The sequence below is a fragment of the Numida meleagris genome, chromosome 1, assembly GCF_002078875.1.
Source record: "Numida meleagris isolate 19003 breed g44 Domestic line chromosome 1, NumMel1.0, whole genome shotgun sequence".
Taxonomy (NCBI): Eukaryota; Metazoa; Chordata; class Aves; order Galliformes; family Numididae; genus Numida; species Numida meleagris.
In genome coordinates this window covers 49,153,789-49,180,212 of record NC_034409.1, presented here as the reverse complement: position 1 = coordinate 49,180,212, position 26,424 = coordinate 49,153,789, and the positions used below count along the sequence as shown (strand labels likewise).

General features: G+C 43.3%; 1 protein-coding gene across 6 annotated transcripts in view; it reads left to right on the top strand.

The window, feature by feature from the left end:
* GRIN2B (glutamate ionotropic receptor NMDA type subunit 2B) overlaps positions 1-26,424 on the top strand; it is a 265,833-nt gene that overhangs the window by 231,270 nt on the left and 8,139 nt on the right. For all 6 annotated transcript variants that reach the window (XM_021377811.1, XM_021377983.1, XM_021377897.1 and 3 more), the window contains 6 exons: positions 2,897-3,105; positions 3,423-3,594; positions 4,267-4,420; positions 5,953-6,078; positions 9,098-9,327; positions 24,649-24,809. In XM_021377811.1, coding sequence (XP_021233486.1) covers positions 2,897-3,105; positions 3,423-3,594; positions 4,267-4,420; positions 5,953-6,078; positions 9,098-9,327; positions 24,649-24,809 — 1,052 coding nt within the window. The remainder of the gene's footprint in view (positions 1-2,896; positions 3,106-3,422; positions 3,595-4,266; positions 4,421-5,952; positions 6,079-9,097; positions 9,328-24,648; positions 24,810-26,424) is intronic.

Genomic DNA, 26,424 nt, shown 5'->3' with positions numbered 1-26,424 from the left:
TTTCTCTTGCATTGTCTCTGTCCTGTGCATGAGGTGCTTCTTAGTATGATAGTAATATCATTGTCCACATGTGGCTTAAAGCTTCTCTTTAACTACAGATGTACATGTTTGATCCCTACATACGTGAGCATGTAAAGAAGTCTGCCCTCCCTTAGTTCTCAAATCTTTTATGACTTTGTATCACTGGTTCATACCCGCTACATGTCTCTAGGTGTGTAATTATACATTACGCTTGATTGTCCAGGTTAGCAATGAAATGCAATATTTGCATATACACTTGAGACAGTCCATAGTTAATTTAAAAATTTAGGCCAGCACGTGTCCTTGCGTCCTGTTTTTCCTCCTTTTTGGACAGTTTATGAGAACTTCATTGGGATACTAATGAAGGGACACGTACAACTGTATTTGTAGGTTAGGTACTCCAGCGCTCAGGAGGCCATGAGAGGACTGTTGCTGTCATCCTAATTTCATAATGTTGGCCCATGTAGTACAGTGCTGTGAAACGTGCCTAGCATGCAGCCTTATGAAGTCCTCTTTCTGTCCCAGAGAACTTCTGGGTAATTACGAGTTGGGTTTGCCTATCTGATCTAATTTATCACTTAGGGGTTTATATCATGCCTATTACTGTGATATCTAAGTGCTGCTGAGATACTGCAGGATGCCTCTTTCATCAACCGCTTATTTCCATGATAAGTTAATGTTATTGAGCTGAAGTCTGTGCTGTTCGGTGCAGCATCTTAATCACCGCTCCCTCCTGAGCCCTGTGTGTGCAGTTATTCTACTTGTCTGGTGGCTTCACTGAATTGGTTTTGGGGATTTGAGCTCAGTTACTTGAAGGCCAGAGTTGTGCTGCAGAAATCTCTGGCTCAGCTGATGATAAATTGACCTGCTCATTCAACAAGTGGGAAGTCCAAGGCTGAGCAGACTCTGGGTGAGCATATGGGTATATGTTCTCTATCCCCTCAGAAATGCACTTTCCACATGCATACTTGCATAGGGGTGTGATTAGAGACTGTCCGCTGCTGTGGTCGACATAATCTGGCTTTTGAGGTTAAAAGAGGCCACCAGTTCGCTGGGCTCCCACTCTGCTGACTTCCACATCTTGATCAAAGTGTATTTAAAAATTAAAACAACATCTCCCTACCCACTCAGCGGCCTGCTGCCTGGCCATTTCACCTGCTTCTTGCAGAAACCACAGTCCTGCTCTCTGTGGGGTGCCGTGTTTGCACTGCAGGATGGATGGGGGGGCTGCTGTCTCTGGGAGATTTCTTCTGCCTTTCTTCTCCTTTCACCAGCCCTCAGAGTGGGTTTTTCTTTCACGGCCAGATGAAGCGGTTGTTTGTTTGTTTTGAAGGTGACAAGTGTTTAATGTGAATTCTGGCTGCTCTGAAATGCCAAACCCCAGCTGGGCTTTGAGTTTCACAGAATAACCACTGACACCTTATGAGCCTCTAATAAGTGCTTCTCTCTCCCTTCTTGTAGTTTAAATAAATAAATGACTGAAATTTGGGGGTGGTGGGAGGTAGTGCTGGATTGCAGTGGAACGAAGCACTTCTGTTTACCCACCAAGCAGGTACACAGCTAAAAGCAGGCACACAAGCATCCCACATACACACACATACACACACAGCCTCTCCGCCTTCACGGCCTGAAGGGCTTCCTTTGAGGATCGAGCAGGAAAGTTCCTTCTCAAGCCCAGTTAGTTTCTTGCCCACTCAGCTCGAGCTGAGAGCCAAGGTGCTAATTAGTGTCAACTGTGATGGGGGGAAATGAGAACAAAGGCGAGACTTTGATAGTTCAAAGTGTAGTTGATGTTCAGGTGTTTTCTTTTCCTGGAATTTTTGCAAGAAGCGGTGTACCATTGGCAGTGGGTGTGCTACACATATCTTCTCTTAAGGGAATGGATTAGCTTCAAAACAACTTTTATTTGTGGCAGTAGATATAAACCAAAGGAGTCCCCACCCCTCCTTTTCTGCTCTCCAAAGGTGTGATCTCTGCTTAAGAAATGGAGAATAAAAAGATGTAAAATTGCAACACATCTTTTTGGAAAAATTGTGAGAATAGAAATCTTAGATACTGCTTGATTTTCTATGTCAGAAACAGAACAATTCCTTGTTTCCAGCTAGGATATGTAAACATGTCATTGTGAAAGGACAAGAGTAGGTATATTAGTGAGCTCTTTGCAGGGAAGAGGAGGACTACTGTTAAACATGTATCTCTGTATGTGTTTAAATCCTGTGAAGACGCTCCTAAAACTGGAGGACATCACCCTCTTAAGTTGCCTCTCCTCTGTCACTTGGAATAACTCAGTCCTGACTAAGAGTGGGCAACTAATTTCCAGAAGGAGTTATTTCTGGATAAAGCTAACTGTGGTTAAGGTGAATTAATGTGATTAATGTCACTGAAAACAAATGAAAACAAAATTTTGAAAAAGAAAATAAGATTTGTTTTGACTTGTTCAAGTGAGGTATTTTAGATTCTCTGTTTCAAAATTGCATTTCATTTCATTTTTGTTCTATATGTATTTCTCCTCTTTTTTAACAGGAAAACAATCATTTTTATTGTGGTTAGCAGGCTGAACTTTTCAGGAGACAATGAGATATGTAGTTGTTGCTTGGCCGAGAAAGCTGAAAGACGTCATGTCTGTTTGACCATATTGATGGTACCCCTCTGGTCATCCATTCACTCTCCAGAGAGTGAGACCATCATAGGGATGAGACAGCCACAGACATCTTTGTTGAACCCATTTCCTCAGAGCCTTCTTCTCCAAAACATCTCTGTCCCATACAGGCTTGGGCACTCCAGAGTGGTACTCCTGCCTGGGCCTAGGGAATGTGCTTAATGCAGAGGGATGGGGCAGCCGGAAGTCCATCTTGTGTTATGTATGTCTCCACAGGTGGGGAAATGGAAAGAAAAAAAGTTGCAGATGAAGTACTATGTGTGGCCTCGCTTTGAGCTTTATCCTGACTCGGAGGAGCGTGAGGATGATCACCTGAGTATAGTGACCCTGGAAGAGGCACCATTTGTCATTGTGGAGAATGTGGACCCCCTAAGTGGCACCTGCATGAGGAATACAGTCCCTTGCCAAAAACGCATCGTGACTGAGTATGTACCCCTGAGTTTATCTCCTCCTACTGTGCTCTCCCTTCTCAGCAAGAAGTAGAGTGCTGGGCCAATACTGGCACATCCTGATAATCCTTTTTATAAAAGTCACCTCAATTTGCCCAGCCTGGCCTGTGCCTGTTCATGACTGGCCCCACTGGGAAAGTCATTGTAGTGTGACCCTTCACTCTCCTGCACAGATATCACAAGTGAAGTTCTCCACATTATGCTGTGGGAGGGGAAGCTCATACTGATCACAGAGGGGAATTAAGGGAATTTTCTCTGATTTTTTAAACTAATTTTTTGTTGTGATGGTTCAGGAACAAAACTGATGAAGAGCCAGATTATATGAAGAAGTGTTGCAAGGGATTCTGCATTGACATCCTCAAGAAAATCTCAAAGTCTGTCAAGTTCACCTATGACCTCTACTTGGTGACTAATGGCAAGCATGGGAAAAAGATCAATGGGACGTGGAATGGAATGATTGGAGAGGTCAGCAGCAAAGGGAGGGCATGGTGGTCTTCATTCCTGGGCTGGGTGCTATAGGTCAGGTCTGATCTCCAATCGTTACTCTGTCCCCTTTCAGGGAAGGGGCAGAAGTGATTCGATAGAAATGACTGGCTCCTTTCTGGGCACTGTGTGAATTAAGCTGCTCTGACACTCTGACCATGACCACCTTTCCTGCTCAAAGATTAATTATTATTCCTTTTAGTGTCACAAATTTGGCTTTTATAGTCAAAGAAAGAATGTGATATCCATGCACCAAAGAGGCTGCAGCCTAGATTAAGGTTCGATCATATATAAGATGTATAAAGAATGAAATAAGACTTTGCAGTGTTAGAAGGAGGAGAAAGCAAGGACAGAAAAATGAGATAAGACATCTTCTCAGTGGATGATGTGTTTATCCTAAGACCTCTGCGGATTTATTTTTTATACACATAGCAGCTTTGAGGGGAAGATAAATGTTTATAGATTCCCTGAAAGAAGAAGGTGTCCTGATGAAAGATTAGAAGGGAGAAATGATAGAAACAATACAGGGAATGGGATTACAGGAGTGAAAGGACTGCATGGAGATGCAGAATGGTGAGAAGGGGAACGCTCGTGGTGCTTGAGTGGGGCTGGCCCTGGATCTGTGTGCGTAAAATCTTCCTTTCTTTTCTGTAGGTCGTCACCAAAAGGGCCTATATGGCTGTGGGATCCCTCACAATTAATGAGGAACGTTCAGAAGTGGTGGATTTCTCTGTGCCCTTCATTGAGACGGGAATCAGCGTCATGGTGTCACGTAGCAATGGAACTGTCTCACCTTCTGCCTTCTTAGGTATCATTTTAATTTAAAATTAAAATTTAGACCAGTGTTCATAAAAAATTAGGTGAAGGTTACTTGTGATTCTTAGCCTGAAAGTTCCTTTTTAGGAGTACCTGTGGGACAGGTATGTAAAAATAAACTGTGATGTTTTAGTTCTAAATTCCAAGCAAGCAAAATCAAGGCAAATGCAAACAGGCACTGCCTAGAAGTTCCAATGCATTTCTCAGTAATCCTAGCAAAGAATGGGCTCCTCAGGGTTGCCATCTACCCTACAGCATGTGGTTTCCCAGTGACTCAACTAATAGCATGTTCAAGGAGTGTAGGCCAGAAAAAAAAAGATTCAAACATTGTAGCTGGTAAGCCAGTGTACACTTCTTAGCAATGATAATTAGCAATGAATTGCTGTACTTTCAGAGACGTTATTTGTAAAGAAGATTTTAACTTGATCCTCACTTGACAGTGCAACTGGAGGAAGTTAGGGATCTAACAGAACTTGGAGGGTTGAGCCGTCAGTTCTTTGCCGACACTGCATCCCAATAAAATGGTTTCTATTGTTTTTCAGTGCAGAAGGGTGGTTGGAGAATGCAGAAGTATTACTGCATTTCCCCATGTCTTCCCAGTATCTACTATTTGGCTTTACAAAATGCTTTATGATGCAGCAAACACGCTATATGAGTTACATAATTACTATCTGCTCTCTGCCAGGAACCTGAGAACACTTAGAAACAGAAATAATTTTATATGGGTAATTTTTTTTTTCTTGAAGAAGTTGGTTCATTACTACTTGCTCTTCAGCAGTTTTTGCCTTTAGCCAAGGAAAATTGGCTTCCAATATTCCACCAGTATTACTTAGGGTGTGTAAAAACAACAATAAAATAAACTCAACATTTTTTAATTGCAATTATATTGAGGTTGCAAAATTGACTGTAGCATGGACCAAAGTTCTAGGTTTCTTTGTTCTGGTACAGTCCCATCTTCATCTCTTCAGGCTTGGAGGTGGAGAAAACCTGGCAAAGATCAAACACTTGCAGAGTGGAAATACTTAACAATTCTAGAATGAGCCAGTGTTTCAATTGAATAGCTGAAAAACTACTATCACTAGGGCTGAACCTCAGAAATTTGGAGATGCTCTTTGGCTCAGTAGCGTCTTAAAAGTTGGATGCTCATCTGAAACTCTGCCAGTTCTGTTTCATTTTCCCCACTCTCTCCAGATGGTGCTGGAGGACTTCCTGGGAACAGTCTTTTATCAATGCATTTTATTTTATCAATGCGTGTCACAGTGGCTGCATGTGGTTCCAAATGGAGCCATGTGTCACAAATGTAGCTGTAAGAATGAATGTAGTCATTACAGAAAAAGAAACTATGCTTCTGCCAATTCAAGACGTTTTTCAGATTAGGGTTGAAGGCTTTGCAATAACTTCTGTTTCTCCCAAGCCCATTTTGCCACACACTGTCACTGCAGTGCTCCGGAAGGCAAAGAAAGAGAGGGGCAAGATGGCTGTGGTGTATCAAGCCTTTCAGCATGGCTTTCTCTTCCTCTCCAGAGCCATTCAGTGCTGACGTATGGGTGATGATGTTTGTGATGCTGCTTATCATCTCTGCAGTGGCCGTCTTCGTCTTTGAGTACTTCAGCCCTGTGGGCTATAATCGGTGCCTTGCTGATGGCAGAGGTAAGGGGAGCCACTCCTTGCCACAATCCTCTCTTGCTTCCAATCCCGGCTCCTTCATTAGTGACATTTCCTTTGCTTAAATGTGATACAGATCTAGCCCACTCTAAGAGGTATGCTCAAAGAGGGCAGGGAGGGAGGCGGAAAACATCTCTGTAGTGAACAGATGTGGATAACGGATAATTTGCTTGGCTCGGGAGACTGAGCTGTGATGCTTTCATCTCTAAAGCAAGCACTAGCTCCAATTCATTTCTCATGAAGGGGATAGAGATCCTGGTGGCTGGTGCTGGCAGTGCCTGCAGTGCTGCTCTCTCTGAGGCAATCAGAGGGCTCTCCATTTTCAATCTCCCCTTCAATGCTACGTCTCCCAGGAGAGCAAGCAGCACTGCCAGCCTCCCAGTGTCGTGCCGTACTCCAGAGCCCACATCTGTCAGGTGGGCATCGCCCTCTCCAGATTGGCTCTCTGGCTTGCCAAAGCCAACAGAGAAAATGAGAAACTCATCTTTCTGGGATTGGGCGAGGAATTATATTCTAAAGGCAGTAGGAAAGATAGGAATGAGTGACCTAACTCTATGGTTCTGATCTTCAGAAGACAACCTGAGTTAAAGACAGGGTGGACAGACAACTTGAGAGGCAGAATTTTCTCCTTTATTGGTATGAAGACAATTAGCAAGTTGAGCCTGTTGTCACTTTGTTATTTCACACCCTGACAAATCAGTACTTCAAACCTTTCTGGGACTTACTGGTCAGTCAAGAATGGTAGGATTGGGAGTTATTAGAAAATGCATTCATTTGCATTTGCTCACCAATTTAGTACTGTGTGTGAATTTAAGGGACCTTAAAGATCATCCAGTTCCAAACCCCTGCCATGGGCAGGGACACCTTCCACTAGATCAGGTTGGGGAAAAAAAAGTGTTTATAGGAATGCAGGCAGAACCACATATATGGGGAAGTGAAGAACTTTTCTCTCTTAAGATGGAACTGTGGGGTGTCTTCATGGCAACACAGATCTTTGGATACAAGTAAATATTGCTAAACCTGTGAGTCTCATGGGAGTTATTAATACAGATGTGGAACCGGAAGCAGTTTTTAACACAGGTGTGCAGTCGTGCAGTTATTAAGTTAGGTGAACTGCAGCTGCAGTATCAACATTTCTGAGTAATCATGAACAGTACTGCACCATCAGGAAGATATTATCCCTGACACGTGCAACACGAAGATGTAGAAAGCAGCTGCAGAGGCTGCAATGCCTCTTTGGTAATGAATGTTCTTGCTAATGTTATTTTGGCTGCATTCAAACTAGTCTACAGTAGTATTAATCTGCCCCCTAAACCTGGATTTTCTCTTTAAGAACACCCGAGATTTTCTCTCCAAGAGCATGTCCTGGTCTAGCCCCCAGCTACACTGGTTTGTTGTTCTTGAGTCACTCAGAGTTTGAAATCTGATCCCTGGTATGGATTAGAGACTCCCACTGCTGTCTTGATTTGTGGCTGAAAGCAAATGGGGTGACTGGTGGAGAGAAGACTATAGAAAAGATCTTCCCGAGATTTCCTTACACCTTACAGTTCCCACTGCTGCTTTACAGGGCTTGCACTCCTGTCTCAGAGCAAGTCCACACCTATACCTTGAAGTACTGAACCTTACAGAGGCACATGACTCAGATGTCTCACTCATTTAGTAAAGAGGAATTTAAAGTTACCACTCCAGCATGTAAAATGCAAGGAGTGACAAACCAATTTTTTACACCAACTTTGTCTCCTTGCATCTAGAGGCTCCAGTTTTGCCAGATGATGATTCTACTTAGAACTTAATGTGCAATTCCCAGATTACACAGTGACCCCCTTGCACTTTTCAGCTGCGTTAAGAGCGCACACACTTAGTGCCTTCAGATGATCCATACTGTTCCCTGCTCAGTGCTTTGGAGAGGAGACATCAATTGACTTTCTTCCCTTCTGTTTCTCTGCTGGAGCCAACCTTAATCACAGGCAGCAGCACCAGGCTCCAGCCTTCATGAGGGAGGAGATAAAGCATGGGATGCTAAACCAAAGGGTTGCAGAGCTAGGGTAGCACCATGAGAAAAGTGACAGGCACTGTTTGAATTGTGCCAGAGAATCTTCTCCCAAGAGAATCTTCTCAGTGCCTGAAGCAGGATCCTTTGAATAATTCCAGCTGCAGTCTCAATGACAGTTCCTCTTGTGCTCAATTTGAGCATATGTTTTGGTTCCCACTAATGGAACCTGCATATGCCAGGGGTATGGGACCGCTGAGAGCCAGACAGGATTTCACAAGGTTTCAAGCAGGGTGCTTCATGAGCGCACTTGGTTTTTGGGCTATGTGTGAGCTTTTACTCTGAAAAGTGAATAAGGGAAAAATATCAGCTTTGTAAACATTGGGTCTGTTCTTGAAGCTGCTGATCTTTCTGAGAGAGACCAAAGTATATGCCAGATGTTATGTAGCTTAGATGCAGTACATGGAGACGGAGCTGGGTCCTTCTCTGGCTCATGTAACATCAACAGACTCAGTAACAAAACACTCTTGCAGGTGTATTTCTGGAGCCTTGTTATTTCAGACAATGCTCTTTCTTGCACCTGTGCAAGTACAGTGAAGGCCATATTTTGCACAGATGTATGGTAGGAGTTCAGGAACAAAACCACTATTAAACAACTAGAAATGAGGGTAGAGTTCTTCTGAGAAAACTCTATTTCTGGTGACTACACTTGAACTGAAATGGAATGTTCTACATTTTCTAATCAGGTACAAAAAAGCCCTTATATAAAGCTTCACTGAAAATCTTTGGGACAGAATAAATACAGAAACCTACAGACGTTTTAGAAAATCACTTTTCAGGGTCACACTTTGCTTAGCTACGGTGTTATGAACACGGGAAGCACAGCTATGGACATTCATCTCACAAGAATAGATACTACTCTTATCTCTGACGTCAAGACATGTATGTAAAGAGAAATGCAGACTATTTGCTCTGAGATGCTCACTGTGGGATCTTGTTTCTCAATCACTCTAGAGCCAGGAGGTCCCTCTTTCACCATTGGCAAAGCTATCTGGTTGCTGTGGGGGCTGGTGTTCAACAACTCTGTGCCAGTGCAGAATCCCAAAGGTACCACTAGCAAGATCATGGTGTCAGTGTGGGCCTTCTTTGCTGTCATCTTCCTGGCCAGCTACACTGCCAATCTGGCTGCCTTCATGATCCAAGAGGAATACGTGGACCAGGTGTCCGGCTTGAGCGACAAAAAGGTAATGGATCCCCCCAAAGCAGCCTTCTTCACAGAAGAGGTTGTGTTGCTCTCTCTTCTCTACTCTTACTGTGAAAATGTTCAGATTTTTTCAGTTGCAACATTGCTGTAGTCCCTGGTTTCAATAGCACAACTGTTCTTCACTGGTATTCACTTCAATTTTTACAAATTTTAAGCACTTCAGGAGTGAACTGTGGAAACAAAACTGAACTGTGTTTGCTTGCATGATCCCAAACTGCACCTTGATTGGCAGCAAGAAATGAATTAATGCTGCTTTGAAGGTGACGTGTATAATGGCTGCAACCTGTTTTTTTGGGATGAAATAATTTGTCTGTGTGGGAACTGTGACTATTATGCTAGCAAATACGATCTGTTAGTTTATTCGGGGGACAAGTTCTGCCTATGGGGGTAAATCAGCTTGGCTTTGATGATTTACTGTTGCTTGCATTTTAAGTTAGACTGTCATTTTTTCAAGGCCTTTGGAGACTTAGCACAAAAAATCATTCCCTGTTTCACTGTGTTTCACTGCCTTGTTTACATGCAATGCATTTTGTACTCACAGAGCATTTGCTTTTGCTGGGCTTTGCGCACTGAGGATTTTGAGGAGATTGCTCATGCATGCAGGTTAGCGCTGTCTGGCTCATGAGGGTCTGAAGCTGTGCACACTGCTTTATTTTTGTTTTGTTGCAAGGTTACTCACAAGGAATTGAGTTCTGTGTGGCTCGATTGCCTGTGCTGTATTTGTTAGTCAGTCATTGGGGCTTCTTAAGGGGTCATGTCATTGTCAGGCAACCACATAGCAACAGGTCACATACACTGTTATTAGGGATAACAGCAAAAAGAGGAATGAGTGTGTTGATTTGCTGCTGCTGGTCTGGTTATAGTTACTGTCTCTTTAGTCCCCCATGGCAGTCTAGAAATAAATTGTGGCCAGGCCCCTTGTGTATACAGTGTCCTGTGCATCAGGCTAGGAATTCTGTGGTGGATTTGTTTCTAAGAGGTTTTTTTGTTGGCTTTTGTTTTTTTCCCTCTAGATGTTTCTTTTTTTTTTTCTCACTGGAAGGAAATATGACACAGAATAGTACAGTCCTTGCAGAGGTGCTCCTGTTATTTGTTTTCATTCCAACCTCAATTTGTTCCACAGTGTCTCCACATTTGCAGTGCTCTGTGTTGAGGAGGGGGTGAGGGGGATGCTCTTCTGCCAGGTGGAGGTTGTAGCCCAGGCTCCTGAGAAGCCATGGAATCCCTCAGGTTGAAAGGCACTGTTCAAAACCAACCAGCCCTACCAGGGTTAACATTAGTTTGTCACCATTAGGTTTTCAACTGTCTGAGCTAAATGGGGTAGTTCATACTTCTGATCTATTGTTTCAGGCTGTGCACAGGCTCATAGAGAGAGCTATGCTTAGGCTCATAGAGAGAGCTATGCTTTCTTCCTCATGTTTTTCAAAACACTCTCCATACCTGCAGAGATATGTGTGTGAAATATCAATTGAAAGTGGTAGTTCCTGGAGCTTCATAAAGCCTTTGGATATAGGTTTCTAGCCCTATTTCGGTCGATATCACTGTAGGGTTTCTTGTGTGCACTGGATTAAGGTCATTTTCTTCTGCTTTTCTTTGCTTACTTACCTGTGTTTGCTTTTGCTATCCTAAAGCATGTGCTCTGTTTCTCGGCGAAGAGAAAGGCCACAGTACGTATCGAGATGGTTGTGATATGCCTCAAACACAGCTGCTAGTGCAAGTGTAACATATGGGTAAAATTATGATCTACCAGAGCATCTGGAACCAGATGAAAATTGGCTGTTAAAAGTGAAGGCCAACTGCTGTCTCTTGAGAATAGACAAGTGGGAAAAACTCCATCCAGAAGGGTGAGCGAGAGATTGATCTGCTGGGCACATGGATTTCCACTCTCTGTGCAAAGCTCCCTGCAGAATTTGAGAGCAGTCATCCAAGTATCCAAGCCCCACTTCAGGATGACCTGGTTTGGGGGGAATTCACTCTTCTAAATCTTCTCTTTTATCCTCCTCCTGAAATCTGCACAGTGTTTGCAACCCCCTCAATGCACATACCCTGGAGATGGAGTTGTGCTGTGCTCTTCCTCCCTTCTCCTGCCAGCTTAAATTAGCTAGTTCAGATTTACAAAGGAGACTGTTGCTGACCTGAGCTGGGTGGCCAAGAGGAATGGCTTAAGTTTTTAGACTCTTATCTCCATCGTGACTGCTGATATCCACAACAGAACTGAGGCAGATCAGCTCTTGGCCTGCTACAGCCAGTAAGGGCAGCTGTGTCCAGTGCAAGGAGTCAGCAGAGAATGAAATCCAAGCTGGTAGATGAAGGTCTAGATACTTTTAAGGACATTGCACCTACTTGTCTAGAACCAGATCTCCTAGCATGACAGTACCTGGGGAAGACAGAACTATAGAGCAGCCAAAATGCCAGATGCGCTCACAAAATCCAGTACTGTGCCTGCTGGGGGAATGCTCATCAAGGTCAGGCTGGCTGCCCTCCTGCAACACTCACCCAGGGATCTCTGTGGACACTGTGGTCCTTGCTCAGAAAGAGCTACTCTGAAAGGTACCTACAGCTGTTGACCCACTACGTCCCCAGAAGTGCAGGCTGAATCATTCCAGTTGTCTGAGGACTTGGAAGGTATCTTAGCTGTTTCCCAGCATTTCTGTTCGAATGACATGCAGGACAGCGACTAATGTCATGTTCTTGCTGTGCTGTGGGGATGCTTGAGCAGACCTACTCAAGCAGGGACCTCTGTGCCAAGGTGGTAGGTAGTATGGAGGGTGGCAGTGCTGAGCTTCACGGCCTCTGCTTCTCTTTCCTGGCCCTGAGGGTGTGTTCAGGTGATGCTCACTGTACTCAGTGCCACTTGTTTGTTGTCAGCTGGCTTAAAATTGGTGCTAGAGCTGAGCCAGGAGCCCACAGTTAGCATGTTAACTCTCGCAGCTGCTTAAATCACGTGTCAAAGTGTGGCTCCTAAACCTGGTGTACACATGGGCAGATTTGGGGAGGAGAAACTTGCTCCTCCTGGAGGACAGCGCTGATCCTGCACGACCGGCAGGCCTAGAGCTGATCTGAGACCTGCCCTCATCCTACGCTTAGGTCTGCCCTCATCACCCTGACCAGGCCCCCCCGTGCAGCGGTGTGGCTGGTTGTGGGCCTGGCTGTCTTTTTCTGGGGACCACCGTGACCACAACCCTCCTGAAAATGGCTGGCCAGCAGGATGGCCTGTCACAGGTTGCCGCAGCCAGTGCACGCGCCTGGTTTTGTCTGGCTGTAATCTGGAGATATAACCCAATTTCCTATAATGGGAGAGCTTCAGACTCGTTAGAGATACAAGTGCCTGCGGTATTTCAGTCTAACGAAGGCAATAAATACAGGAAAGATTATATAAATGAGCTAATGTGTGAAATAATCTAATAGCTATACATAATTTCCATTCATATACAGTAGTAATAGAATAAAAGCAAATGTGGACAGCCAGCAGAGCATTTAAATAAAATAATTTAGAATGCAGTAGGTTAATAATAATAATAAAAAAATAGTATCCATGCCTATAAATTAGTTGGAGATGCCAAAGAGGCTAATAAAGTATCAGAATGGTAATTCTGTAATTGACATAAAAAGAAGAGAAATGGATTTCTGTATGCCTGCAAATTAATATAGATTGCTGTGATTTCACATGTATTTAACTTATTTGCTTTTTAAGATATTAATGAAATGTTGAGACAAAGAGCTTATTTCTATGAAGCATAGGCCAGCTATTTTTTGTTGTTTTTTTTTCAATGGGTATCCATTATTTCCAGAAAAATGAAGTTTTGGAGTTAAAACTGTCCAAAATCTGGTATTTGCCAAAGTAGATCATTTTAGTGTATTTGAAACAAAGTATTTTGATTGATGTCTCTGATGTGTATTTTTTACTTACTTATTTTCTTAAAGGCACTGATCATGAAATTCGCCTACGTTTAAGAAAAGGAAAAAAAAAATATTTTTTTCTGTAATGAAGGAAAGAGTTAATTGAAAGACAAAACAACGTGTTATCCTGAGGGATGAATGAAACATTTCAGGTCGATACAAAGCAAAAATTTCACTGAAAAAAAAAAAAACCAAAACCAATACCCTGCAAAAATGGATTTGCTTATTTCTGCAGTAATAGATACTTGGCCATGGAACTGAAAAATGAATTATTTTCTACATTCTGCTCTGCAGCACATTAAATGTAAATTATACAAGGATCCCAATATGCAGAACACTTAAGCATGTGCTTAACTTTGCGCTCATGAGTGGGGACATTAAAGTCAATGGGCTATTATTCAGATGATTGAAGTTAAGTGTCTTTCTGAGCTTGCAGCTTTTTGACAACACATACCTGCTCTGGAGAAGGCTAGGAGAAATTCGGAGCAGATATATTCGTCAGAAATGTTCCAAGGAGACCATGAGTGGGGCTCAGTCTAACACCCTGAAAGATGTCTCAGAGGGATGGCTGTCTAATTGGTTGGCTTGGAGGCAGCACAAACCTTCCACAGGATTAAGCATTTCCTGTCAGTGAACATTTGTGGTACCACTTGTTTGTGCATGACACAAAGGAAGTTTTATGTGGCAATGTCCGAAAGGAGAAAATATGTAATCCTCCCAACAGCAGTGTGATTTTTATTGTGTGGAGACCTCTATGGAAATTACAAGCTAGCTAGACGCAAGCAAGGCCATGCCACTTCTGACCCAGCCCTTTTGTGATAAATCAGAATCTTTCTTCAATATAGATAGAGTCCTGGCCTGGAACACACCTTACTTGAACAAAACTTAAAGAAATCATGCCCTCATAAAGTTGAATTTCTTTCCACAGTACTTCTCTGGTGGGGACATCTCCCTGTAAACGAGTTGAACTGTGTTCAGTTCTTTGTTTCAGTATGACCTTTCTATATATCATTAGCAGTACAGACTAGTGTGTGGTATAACAAACATTGGTTCACAGTGAAGTGCAGAAAATTCAGACCTCTGAAAGTCTTAAGTCTTGTGCCTTAGAATCTGATGATTTCTCTGTACCTGCTTATAAATCATCAGTTCCTAAAGAATGACATTTATATAGAAATAGAATATAGCACGGTATATTTCTGTGTAATTACATATTATTTGAATATCTTCATATTAATAAACAGGAATCGTTTATCATGTTAGTAATACATCTTTATAATCAATGATATTTATTGTGTACATAAATATGAACTCAGATATTTTTTTACAGTCATAGGTGGGCCCATTTTTTACAGATTTAATCATCCTGCCTTGTTCAGCGTGGCATGATCTTTACTCTCTGTGAGATCCTTTCAACAAACCTCCATGCCCATATGCTGAAAAGTGATTCAGTAGTTTTGTGGCTATAAGTGTTTAAAGTCAGTGGGTTTTCAAGTGTGTTTTTTCTCCCCCCCCCCCTTCAGTCCTACTTTCTTTGTCATTCTCCCTCTTGTTCAAGCTCAGCGCTGTGTAGTACTGAGCAGTGAGAAGGCTGCGATATGCCTTAGCCTTGGCTCAGCCTCTCAGGATTCTCTCTTTTCTGTCGATCTGGAGGGATTTAGCAGCAGTAAAACTTGTAATAGGACTCTTCAGGATTAGTGGCACTTCAAATACCATTTAGTTGGGAACTTGAGTGAAGTACAATGCAAGAGGAGTGGATACATGAAGGAAGACCATAGGCTGAATCCATCCTTGCTGGGAAGGGAGGAATGCAACACAACGCTGTTGGCTTTGCCTGTGTTTCAAGTGGAAGCCGCTGGAGGGGAGAGGGAGATCAGCTACAGAGCCACCACACAGTCCTAGGCTTCCAGCTTTTGCATTCCTCCTTGCATTTTCAGGGTCTCTGCCACAACCAGCTTTTCCTTTTCATCTGCCTCCTCACCAGCTCCCACAGCTAGCCCTTTGGAAGCACTGGGCAAACTTGGTTGCTTCTGTGCTAATTGCTTGGCAGCCTGGAAAATGTTGTCTTCAGAGAATTGCGTAACAGGGAGGGAGGAGGGAAGCAAAGGATTGTCCTGCTTCTCGCGTCGGTGTAAGTCAGCAGAGAGAGAAGCAATGAATATTTTTATTTATTATTTATACAGTGCCATAAATGTACTTGGCCCTCTGCAGTCAAATAAAACACAATGGCCCTGCCACCAGGATTTGGCAGCCTGAGTGGGGAGAGCTGGCTTTCTTCATTTGAATGATCAGGGATGAAATGCTGGTAGGGTAGGAATGGGAAGATGAAATCTACAGGATTAAAAATACCCAACAGCCGCCTACCTCCCTCCCCATTCCCACAAATTTCATTGCTTTCGCCTAGCGACTGAAACATTTGAAGTTATATATACATACTTGAGAAATATTTGGCAGGCTGTATCTTGCATTCACCTGGTGGAAAGGAGCCCTGTGTCTCCCATGGCCTTTGGCTATTCAAGGTCAGATTTCCCCAAGTCTCAGTGGTCCAGCAGGCTAGCTTGCTTCAGGTGCATCAGCTCTGGTTGCCCAGGACACACAAGGGCATGATGTAGCCTTCGTTTCTCTGCTGTTGTCCACTCATAAGTAGGAGGCAGCTTTCTGTAGCAGGCTGAAGGGAGCATTATTTCCCACCTCTGGGTTGGTGCTAGGATGCTTCTAATTGCCCTGCTTCAAGTGCCATGCTTTTTGCTTTGCTTCCTTGACTATAAAGGCACTTAAGAAATTACACTAATGTGATTGTTTTTTTTTCTAATTACTTGGCTCCAAGGAAATCTTTGAGAAGTTTGCCACACATGTGCAGGGTTCCACTGTCCTGCCCAGGAGTTGTTATCCATGTACAAGTTACTGAAACCGATTGGCTACTATTTGTACTTGTAAGATAGGAGGCTCTGACTTGCCTGTCTTACTGAAAAGGGCTGAAAAATGGAATTCCTCTCTCACCAAGCTACCCTCTGAATTTCTCAGAAAGCTTCATAAGTTGTTAACCAGCTGTCTCATATGCAAACAAAGCAGATTTCAAACTCTTCTGTACATAGCTGCCACCTCTCCTCTCAAGGTCTTTTTTTATCAGTCAGTTTTCTCCTCTCAATGAACATCTACACTTCAGTGATATTAACATGAGCATACTAACCAGTATCTTTCTGCCTCACTCATTTCTGTTTTGTGCTTGCCTGGGATTATTCAGAATGTGCTTTTTGCCCCATTGTGTTTGACTTCCAAGGAAGCTGACTTCCAAGGATAGAATACATAATATGATTTGATTCTGGGATAAACAGGCTGTCTCCAGCCTCTACATACATGCAAGCAAAATTGTGCTGTAGCTAATATCACGTAGCCCACTTAATTGCAACAGATAAGACTGTGCTCATATGATACCACACCTACTAATATTATGGCTATGGAAGGAGCAGTCTGGTAGTGGTTCCACTATGAGTGTTGTTCTCTGGTCAGGCTTTAGAGACACCTAACAGTGTGACAAATGTGACACCTACAGCCTTCCAAATGTGTTCTGAGGAAGTTATAAAACCTTAGTATTATCTTTTATGCAGCACAGGTTCTGCATAACGCTCACACACTGGACGGCTGCATGGAACAGTCCCTAGAGATGCCTGTTTTTCTGGCAGAGGGTGATCTGATCCTAGAATGGCCCCTAGGCCTGCTGTGTCCGTAAGGCCTGGGTCAGCAGAAGGGCTATGTGGTCCCAGCATGCTCATGCAGGTCTGGCTGTGGAAGAAGTAGGACCCCTGAAATACCATCTGTTATGGATAAGGCTGCACTGCCTGAGGTTTGCAGTCTTCTGCTCTGTGCCGAAGCAGGACAAGGCGGGTCTGCACAGAGCAATCCAGCTTGCAAAGAGTCTACACAGTCCTACTGTGTGCACTGCTCTGGCAATAACTGCATGTGATGGCGGCTTCTTCCACCAATTGGGTCTCTGCTTTCATCTCAGTTATTTTACAAGGACAACTATTTTTAAAGTTGCTATATCTGTACTCCTTTCTTTCACTTTCACCTACCCCCACCCCTCACACCTCTGCATTGTCCCTAGGTTGCTCTGTTTCCTTCCCTGACCCACACTGTTTCACCACCAGACATTCATAGACATTTTTTCTTCTTTTTTTGTGGGTCTGACCCACCCTACATTTTCCTTTAAAAGTGGTTTTAATTCAGTTATTTTCCGACTTTGCTGCCGTCAGCTGCAGTAACTGATAACTCTTTTTTCAGACTTATCTAGAGGAATTCATGGGTGAAAGTGCTATGCAAAACAAGACCAGAGAATTTGAAATATCACAGGATATTTAACAAGAAGATAAACAAAAAAATCAAGGTCTGAGGACACCCAAGGATTTTTTGTGCCCTTCTAAAACTGAGTTACTGAGTTGAACTGGATTTTACGCTGTTCATCTCTTTTTGTTGTTGTTGTTATTGTTTATAAATCAAGATGTGCTGTTTGACTGGTGAAGACAAGAAAGTGGTGTTTTGCCACTGCAGTCTTTGGGCTGATTTCTGCAGTGGGGCCTGACAATTAGGAATTGCTGATGAGGTTACAGGATTCTGAGCTGTGAGGAGTCTCAGCCACTACTGAGGTGGTGGAGGGTTGTGTTGTGAGGGGATGTGGAAGAGAAGGAGAAGTTGGAGCTAGGAGAAAAGGAAAGTCTGAAAAGTTGTGGTCACTTAAGAGTGGCTTTGAGTTATACGTTAGAAGTAAAAGAAATGTCAGTAATGTCAAAGCTAGATGACTGCAGAGGGAAGAAGGATGCTTTAGGAGTGAAGCTAGAGAAGCATCTGTAGAAGAGATTCATGAGTAATAGAAGACAGAGCAGCACAGTCTCTTTAGTCTGCTGTCCTCACGGATTATTGTACCAGTGCTGTGATTTAGGTTTGAAGTATGCCTCTGCAGTTGTGCTGGCACGCTCCTAGCTGAGAAGCTATTGTAGCAGTGTAAAAGTGCCCTGTACCAACATACCAGTAGAGTAGCTGCCACACTGTGAATCGGTAGATCACTTCCTCTACCAGGATAGATGACGGGGCACAATAATGTGGAAGTGCCTATGTGTGTGGTCAAGCTGGACAAAGCAAAGAATACAGAAGCCCTGCAGATGGTGCTGGCAGTTCTGATTGACATTCTAGAAACAAACTGCTCACCACCTGAATGTGGATCAGGACACAGTTACAGCTTAGAAGACCTTGCAAACTGCAAATGACAAGAATAAAGAACAGAGGGGAAAAGTTATAATATAGAGGGGCACTGAGGATAGTGAAAATGAGCACTACCTCTTACTAGCAATGCCTTTATTTCCTTGGCTTTGTGATTGCTGTGAGCTTTTAAAATGTAATGTTCTTTCAATGTCTTGTGGTCCTGATCAGATTGTTGTTGGTGCCCTGGAGGCTGGGAGCATGTCCACCAACCAAAGGCAAGTCAAGGAGAGATCTACTGGATGCAACCAAAAGACAGCATTAAGAACAGCTGGAAGTGTAGATAACACAGTTAACAAAGAAAGATTGAGAGATTGAGAGAACTGGCCTATTTATCCTCAACATGGGGAGAAACAGCTCAAGAATCTTCAAAAACATAAAAGTCACCTTCAAAGAGGAAAAGACTATATTCTGATTTCTCTGTCCATGGTGACGATAACAGAAAATAGTAACTTCTCTTGCAGCAGGAGAGCTTTACTTCAGACAATTGGAAGAACTTCCCAGTAGCAAAGCCCTGGGGTAGATTGCTAAGGGAATGGGGAGTCTCCAGTGGTGGCCATCTTCCACTGCAGGCTGGATGAAGAGCTGTCAGGAATGGTGATGTCTAAGAGAGCATCACCAGAAAAAAAAAGACATCTTCTCAAGGCCAGATCCAGCTCTGTGATTTTGCAGCATTGTTCATGGTGTTGTTTGGAGGACAACACTGATGTATTTGCAGGATTTGAAAAGGACAAGGCTCCTATCTTCGAGAGTCATTGATTAGCGATAAAGGTTTGTTTCTTGGCTGAAACAGAAGATAAAGAAACATGGCAGGTAGGGCAAGACATGCTGCTGTCCACAAGTGGTCTGATTTAAATCACTGAAATCACTGAAAATCACTGGCCTAGCCTTTAATTTTTAACAAGTTCTAACTGAAACTCCTGTGCAAACATCCCGACTGAACTCTCAGGCAGTGAAAAAAGTTGGAAGCTTACTGCAGTGATGTGCAGCTGAACCAGAGCAAAAGGGGACAATCAAGGATGTTTGGATAATGCAGAGAGGTTGTGCTAAAATTATTCACTCAAGCATGGACTATGCTTTTCTAGCCTTATGTCACTAAATCTTATGTTACAGTTCACTAATAAATGCCATATTTTAAAGAGATATTTGGCTTGTGTTGCAACAGATATCTGCTGGTTGTATGGTTGCCAAAAGAGCAAGCAGATTGCTGCTTAGAGGTGCCTGTGCAAAAAAGTTTTGACTGATGCCCTGATGGGCAAGTTCAGGAGAGTAGTGGGCACTTTGGACCATCTGCTACCCATAGCTTCTGGCTATGTATGCTTTTGGTGGGCAAAGCAGTCCTGGGGTCCAAATGGTTTAGTGGCTGGATTCACTTGTGCAAATGTAGATGACTAGAGCCAATATAGGTGCACTGGAGGATCCAGAATACCCTCAGGTGGTTGGTCCTGACACAGGGGCTATGAGGGACCTACTTACAGGGTGAAGTTCCCGTGGCATTTCAGATGGCCCCTACTCACTCAGGCAATTGAACTGAACTCAGTATCTAACACGAGCTCTGGATCGTTTGGTCTTGCAGGTAACAGAGAATCTCAACCTGGGGACCTTATTCTGGAGAGTCAGTGCTTCAAGCAGTAGAAAACAGGGGGTTTGGGCCTTAGAAAATGAGAGGAACCCTACAAAGAAGCTGTGTATGTGTAAGATGCTACACATAAACTCACTTATATGTTTTAGCAGCTCATTATATTATGCAGCCCTGAATTATTTTTGTTAAAAAGTATAAAAGTAGATCAAGTGATAAAAAAGAGCCTTTTTGCTGTAAGACCTGCTGAGTTTGGGAATCTGCATTCAATGCTATTGGCAAACACTTTACAGCGTAAACAGAGCCTACATTAGGCAGATAAATAAGTGCAGATGTGCTTTTCTGTAGAAGCCATTTGGTGATAGACAAAATCTTTAAAAAAAATTCTCATCAAATTAATTGTGGCCAATTAGACATAACCCCTTCCCCTCATTCCTGAATCCTCTCCAATCCCGGCTGCCTGAATGGGAAGAGCTCCTATCACCTGTTTCATTATGCAGATTGATATTCAAACATCTGAGAACAATGCTGCTTTCTGCACGGCACGGCTCCAAATTGCTAATGAAATGGCTCTGCCAGACAAGTCACTTAAACCCACTCTCACGGCTGCTGCTGACAGCTCTCATGGTGAGATGCGGGGGGAGCAGGAAAGGGGCTCTCCACTTGGGATGTGCTAATAGCCCCCAGCCTGTGAGTTTATTGCTCTCCAGAGCAGTAAGTTCTCTGCTTTCTGACTCTGAGAGGTTACTTCTTCAAAGCTGTCATCCCATTTGGGCTTAGTCCTACTTGATCTCAATTTGTTGAGTGAGGGGTTGAAGAGGTGGGCAGCCTCCAGGGACGGTCCCAAAGCTGCCTTCTGGCTTGCCCTTCAGGCATGCTTGGTGCCTGCTTCCCACCCCCAGGTCAGATGGGGAAAGGACCCATCTGCAGCATCCACCTCCCTGCTAAATTTGATGTGAAGCCAGCTGTCTCAGGGATCTTCTTTCATGGTTGAGAGGCTGTCACGTCACCTTGTGTATGAGGGGAGCATCTCACAACTGAGATCCCATGGTGAGCAAATGGGAGACCTCAGCTGGGGTGCACCTCCAGGCAGTATTCCTTGGGCACAGGGCTGCAGCCGAGCTCCTCAGATTCCATACCAGGCAGTGTCCCCTCAAGGTAGGTAGGACTGGATGGTAGGACGGGTTAGGGGTGAGGTAAGGCTTCTACATGTGCAGACCCTGCTTGCCACTCCCTGCGACTCTCTGCAGCTGAATTTGCTCAGCAATCAGTGCAGTTGCTTATCTTCCCTCCCCGTCATCATCTTTTTTTTTTTTTTTTTTTTTGCCAGAGCCTCACATGGCTCCTGTTTGCAGATGCCTAGGGCAAAGCAGTTGTGACTTACGGCCCTGGCAGGGGTAATGATTACATGAAATGATGTGAGAGCTCTCTCATTAATCTAAATTCAGACCATTTCTGTCAATATCTCCAGTTAATTCCTTTATCAATATTTACTGAAGCCTTCAGATTACCTCTGCACGGGCTGCCTCTGTGTAATGGCACCTGTACTGTGCCTCTGCTCCTGACTCACACCTCTCGGACTCCTTCTACTCCAGCCTGCCAAAGTGTCCTTGCTTCCTGGGGCTGACTTGTTTGGTCTAGACCCACTCTCCCAGCCCTTTAGAAAAGCCATATGAATGTCTTTCATTACTAAGCTCTTTGACAGCAGTGCCAATTAACTTTATTCATTATGGGTCTTCTGTAGTTCTCCCACAGAAATTCCTCCACCTCGTTGGCATGAGAGGACATACTCCTTCCCCATCAAACTCTGTATTTTCCCATTCATGGGAATGTTTCTTGCTCCTTTACTACGAGTTGTGTGGGGCACAAGCAAGCTCAGAAAGATGCGGCTGTTTCTGGCTCTGGAGATTGTTCCATCCCCTAGTCTGAGCTGTGCCTACATGCTGTCAAGCAGCAAGTACGAGGAATTTTCAGCTACTATTTTGTGATAGAAAGTTGTGTGCAAGTACCAGTATAGTCCTTAAATGTGGAGAAATAGCTGCTTGTCTCTGGCTTCATGGACTGTGGAGTCAGTTGGGCATCAGTTTCTTTCAGCTTTGCAAACACAAACCCAGGAGGCTGGAGTTGAGTATGTGTGTTCCTCTTAGACATCCAAGCTAAAGATCTCTGTTGTGGGTCCCACGTGGATCCTTTCCAACTGTTCCCTGTCTTGTTGACCACCACTCTGTGGTTGAAGTATGTGCACATGTGGGTGTGTGGAGAAGAATTTGCATTAGCAGATCTGTTCTGACTGAGGAATGAACAGGGAGTGAGGGATTATAAGCTAACGTGTACTGCGGTACATGGGTTTGTAGAAGCTGTCAACCTGCTTTTTTTCTCCGGAAGCATGCTTTTCCAGTTGCTAGAAACAGTCATTTCCCTCAAGAGGAATGTTTTCATTTATTTATTGTTTGCCCAGAATGTTGAAAATGAAATATAGAGCATTTTACCCCTGGCTTGCTGGTGCTAAGGTGGGCCCTGGAACTGAGGGAAAATGAAGGGTTGTTCAGAGGAGAGGTTATTCTCCATATCACAGGTCTGCCTGACCCTATAACCCCTTTTTGCTCCAGTTCATGACAAGTGTTGGAAGCAAACAAAACCAGAGATTGCATCACTAAGGATGGAGGGAAGAGGCATAAAATGGGTGTTGGATGGAGCCTCTCCTTCCCTTTACATTTTGTGAGCCCAGAGAGAGGCTCTCATAACTGATGCCTTTCCAAAGGGCTTGCTGAAGCTGAATATTTGTCAGGCTTGCCTGCTGCTTGCCCTGCTGGCTTTCCTGTGTTGGAGGGCTCTGTGTGGATGGGGGCTTCCTTTTCTGCCCAGAAGTTTGGATTTGGCAGCCTCTGAGGAAGCAAGCTGCCCACTTTGGAAACTCTAGTTTCAGCATGTCAGGAGAGAAGCTGTATTCCTTTGGCCTGGAATGGCTTGCAATGGGTCCCCTAAGCTGCTGCTATAACCAGCTTGGTAAGAAAGAAATTTTTTTTATGCTGCAGTGATTTTTCTCCCATCAAAATTTGCTTTCAGTACAGGTTTTGATAGCTTTGAATTTGTCTTCATCCCTTGAGAGTGTGACAAGTTTCTAAGGGGCACCTTACTGCCTATTTTATGCTATATGAAACCTCTCTTTTTTTTGGTGATATGCCAATCTGTTTCAAAAAACATATCTGATGTTTCCTATTGGCTTAAAGCAGTAGGGCATGTGCTCTGTCTCACACACATGTATGCACATATGAACCAGCCCATTCTCTCCATCTGAATATGAGGGATGATTCCCTGCACAGCTGATGAGTTGATTTAGAGAAATAGGTGCGATAAATTCCTTTTGGTGATGTGAACTGTGCCTTCAGCCTACCCATAGGCAGAAATCCTTGCTGACCTTGTTCCTGAAATGCTCTGAATGAGTTACAGTGCTTTTGTAGCTTTGGACTCCTCAGCTGGGTCAAGCAGGTTTCAGACTTGAGCAGAACTTAGTAACTAGACCTGACAGCATACTTTTGAAGCTATAGCTATAGATAGTAGCCACATTTCCACCACATAAGACAGCAGTGCATGATAGATGTGCCAGGAGAACTGTTGCCATTAAATGGGTTTGGCTTGATAGTTATCATGTTCTTAGCATGCTTCTTAAGATTATCTAAATATACAGTCAGATTGGAGAGCCCAAAACTAGCACTATTTGATGTATTAAGATATGAAGGGACCTTCCATCCATCCAATCTACCTTTGCATCTTTTCTTTTACTGCTTATTCAGTTTCTGGCTTACAGTTCTGTGCCGCTTCCCATCTACTGGTTTTAGGGGTTTTAAGCAGTCTTGGTAATTGACAGTCTAAATTTTACTGCTCGTAAAACCCCAGAGAGCATTGATTATGACTTGAGTTAAGCAAGTGGCATATAAAATCTCACAGCCTTGCTGCCATAGGGGAATGTTATGATGAATGTATTTCTTGGGAGCAGCAAAAGATTTTGAGCATTCTGCCAGCTTTGTTCTGGGCATCAGATGTTACTAGTGACTTGCAACCACTAATAGAATTTCATTTGGGGCATTTGCCCAAAAGTTTGAAAGCGGATCCTTTATTTGGTGAGGTGGGTGGGAGCTGTTCGGAGCGGCATCTCTCCTCATTAATTGCTTTTTTACTTGAGTCAGAATCAGGAAATGCAAAGGCATCGATAAAATGGAAATGGATACTTCTTAGAAACTAAATGACATTATGTTGGTAAAATTCACATTGATTTTATCGAAAATCTTTCTTAGTTTTTGATCATTGGCTATGTATGTACTTTATCCAGAGTGGACAAAAGACCAGATTGCTCGATTTCACTTCTTAGACACTAACAGTAAATGTTTGGCTTTGAAAACAGTGAAATATACTATCTTCTAAATAATGCTTTCCATCTGATGATAAAGTAAAATCAGAACTACCTTCTGTGTTGTAATGGGCACAGGGTCTCTAAGGAGAGTGTGTTCTCCCATGCAGATGACTGCTGCTTGCTGGATGATTGTGAGAAATGTTCTTTTTCTGTTTCTGCAGTTCCAGAAACCCAATGACTTCTCACCCCCTTTCCGCTTTGGGACAGTTCCCAATGGCAGCACAGAAAGGAACATTCGCAACAACTACCCTGAAATGCACAGCTACATGGTGAAGTTCAATCAGAGGGGAGTGGATGATGCGCTGTTCTCATTGAAGACTGGGTGAGGATTTCTTCTTCCAAACTTACTAGCTAACTTCTTTGAATGATTATCTGGGAAATGTTTGTGAGGTTTGGAAAATGAGCATCCATTATCATTCCGTGATTAAAAGTATAGCTAGACCATGCACCACACAGGAGAATATTTCTGTCAATCTCTTAGCCTTTTTCTTACACTTCTGTATGAGTGTTTCTGGTTTTGCAGTACTTATAAGACTATTTGGGGAAAAAAAAAACAGGATCTCCTGTACCTTTTGTGTATGTTAGCATTACATGTATTAGCCCCAAACACCTTGCTTCAGCAAGCTGTTTCATGCGTATGGGTCCTTATGTACACACAAGAAAAGCTCACAGATCTCTATGGGCAAACTTTTTTTGAGAACATTTGCATTGTCATCTGGAAATTCCTTTATTTTCTCTCCTTCTATGTATAAAAGATTATGTTAATCAGGAAGCTGAAAGAATCCTTGTCAGACTAATCCCACTCCAGTGTATCACTAGCTAATATAGTGTAATGGAAGGTGTGCTTGAAGCAAATAGTTTGCAAGTAGTCCTTCTCTCTGGAATATTTTAGTATCAAGAGCTGTCAAAGATGCTGTTTGAATAATAAGGAAGTATATTAAATAGGAGTGTTTCCTTGGGTAATTTGGGAAATGTGGGAAATATCATTAGCAAAAAGTATCTTTGAACATCTCACTCTATTTTAATAGCAGTGAATTTGTAGAGGAGCTAGCTTAAAACCCCAATTAGTCTTTGTAAACCTTTGTCCCTTATAATTAAAGGCCTCCTCCCAGAAATGCCCGTTGTGGTTGTCAGAATCCAGCCCTAGTGAAAAGAAACAACACCTTCTCACTTACTACAGTGTCACACTGTTGTGAGAAAGTTCATTCCAAAGCACGAAAGAAGATATTCAGCCAATTTAATTACTAGATTGACTGACTATTCCTAAACCTGTTTGCCAGGTTCAGAGGCACATAGCCTGTTATAAATTACTGTACCGTTGTTGGATGCCATCCTGGGGAGGTACGTTTGCCAGTAGAGTCATCATCCAGGAAATAAATATGCTCTCTCCTGGAAATATATAGATGAAGCAGAGCTCATCACTTGTGGTAGATGTCATCCTGGCTTCATATCAACCCTTGGACAGACTTCCCCATGGATATGCACTTGAACTGAGATAATCACTATACTGGCAAGATACGTTCAGGAGGCACATTGAAAAGATAGCGTGGGTGTGAGAATTTGTAAGGTAGAAGGTCTTCAGTCTTTCATTAGAAAGAGCTTCATTTTAGATCAAGTGGGAGGATTTACTCATTGGCTGTCTCTGGCTGTACAGAAGATGCAGCCCCTTAAGACTGCCCCTAAGCCCGAAATCAATTTGTTGAGGTAAAAAGGTTCTCATCGGTCTGTTGTGCTGTCTGCCTATCCCAGCCTACAATGGGCATTTTTCTGTGTTGAAACAGACCCTTTCTTGTGGTTTTCAGCTAAATGGTCTTTACCAAAAAGCTACTTAGCACAGTAAGCCATAGAGCTGTTATCATGGCTGCTTGACATTGGTAAAGATCTGGTAGCACTTTTCACAGCAGCTAAGAAGTTACAGTGGCCTAGCTACATTTAAT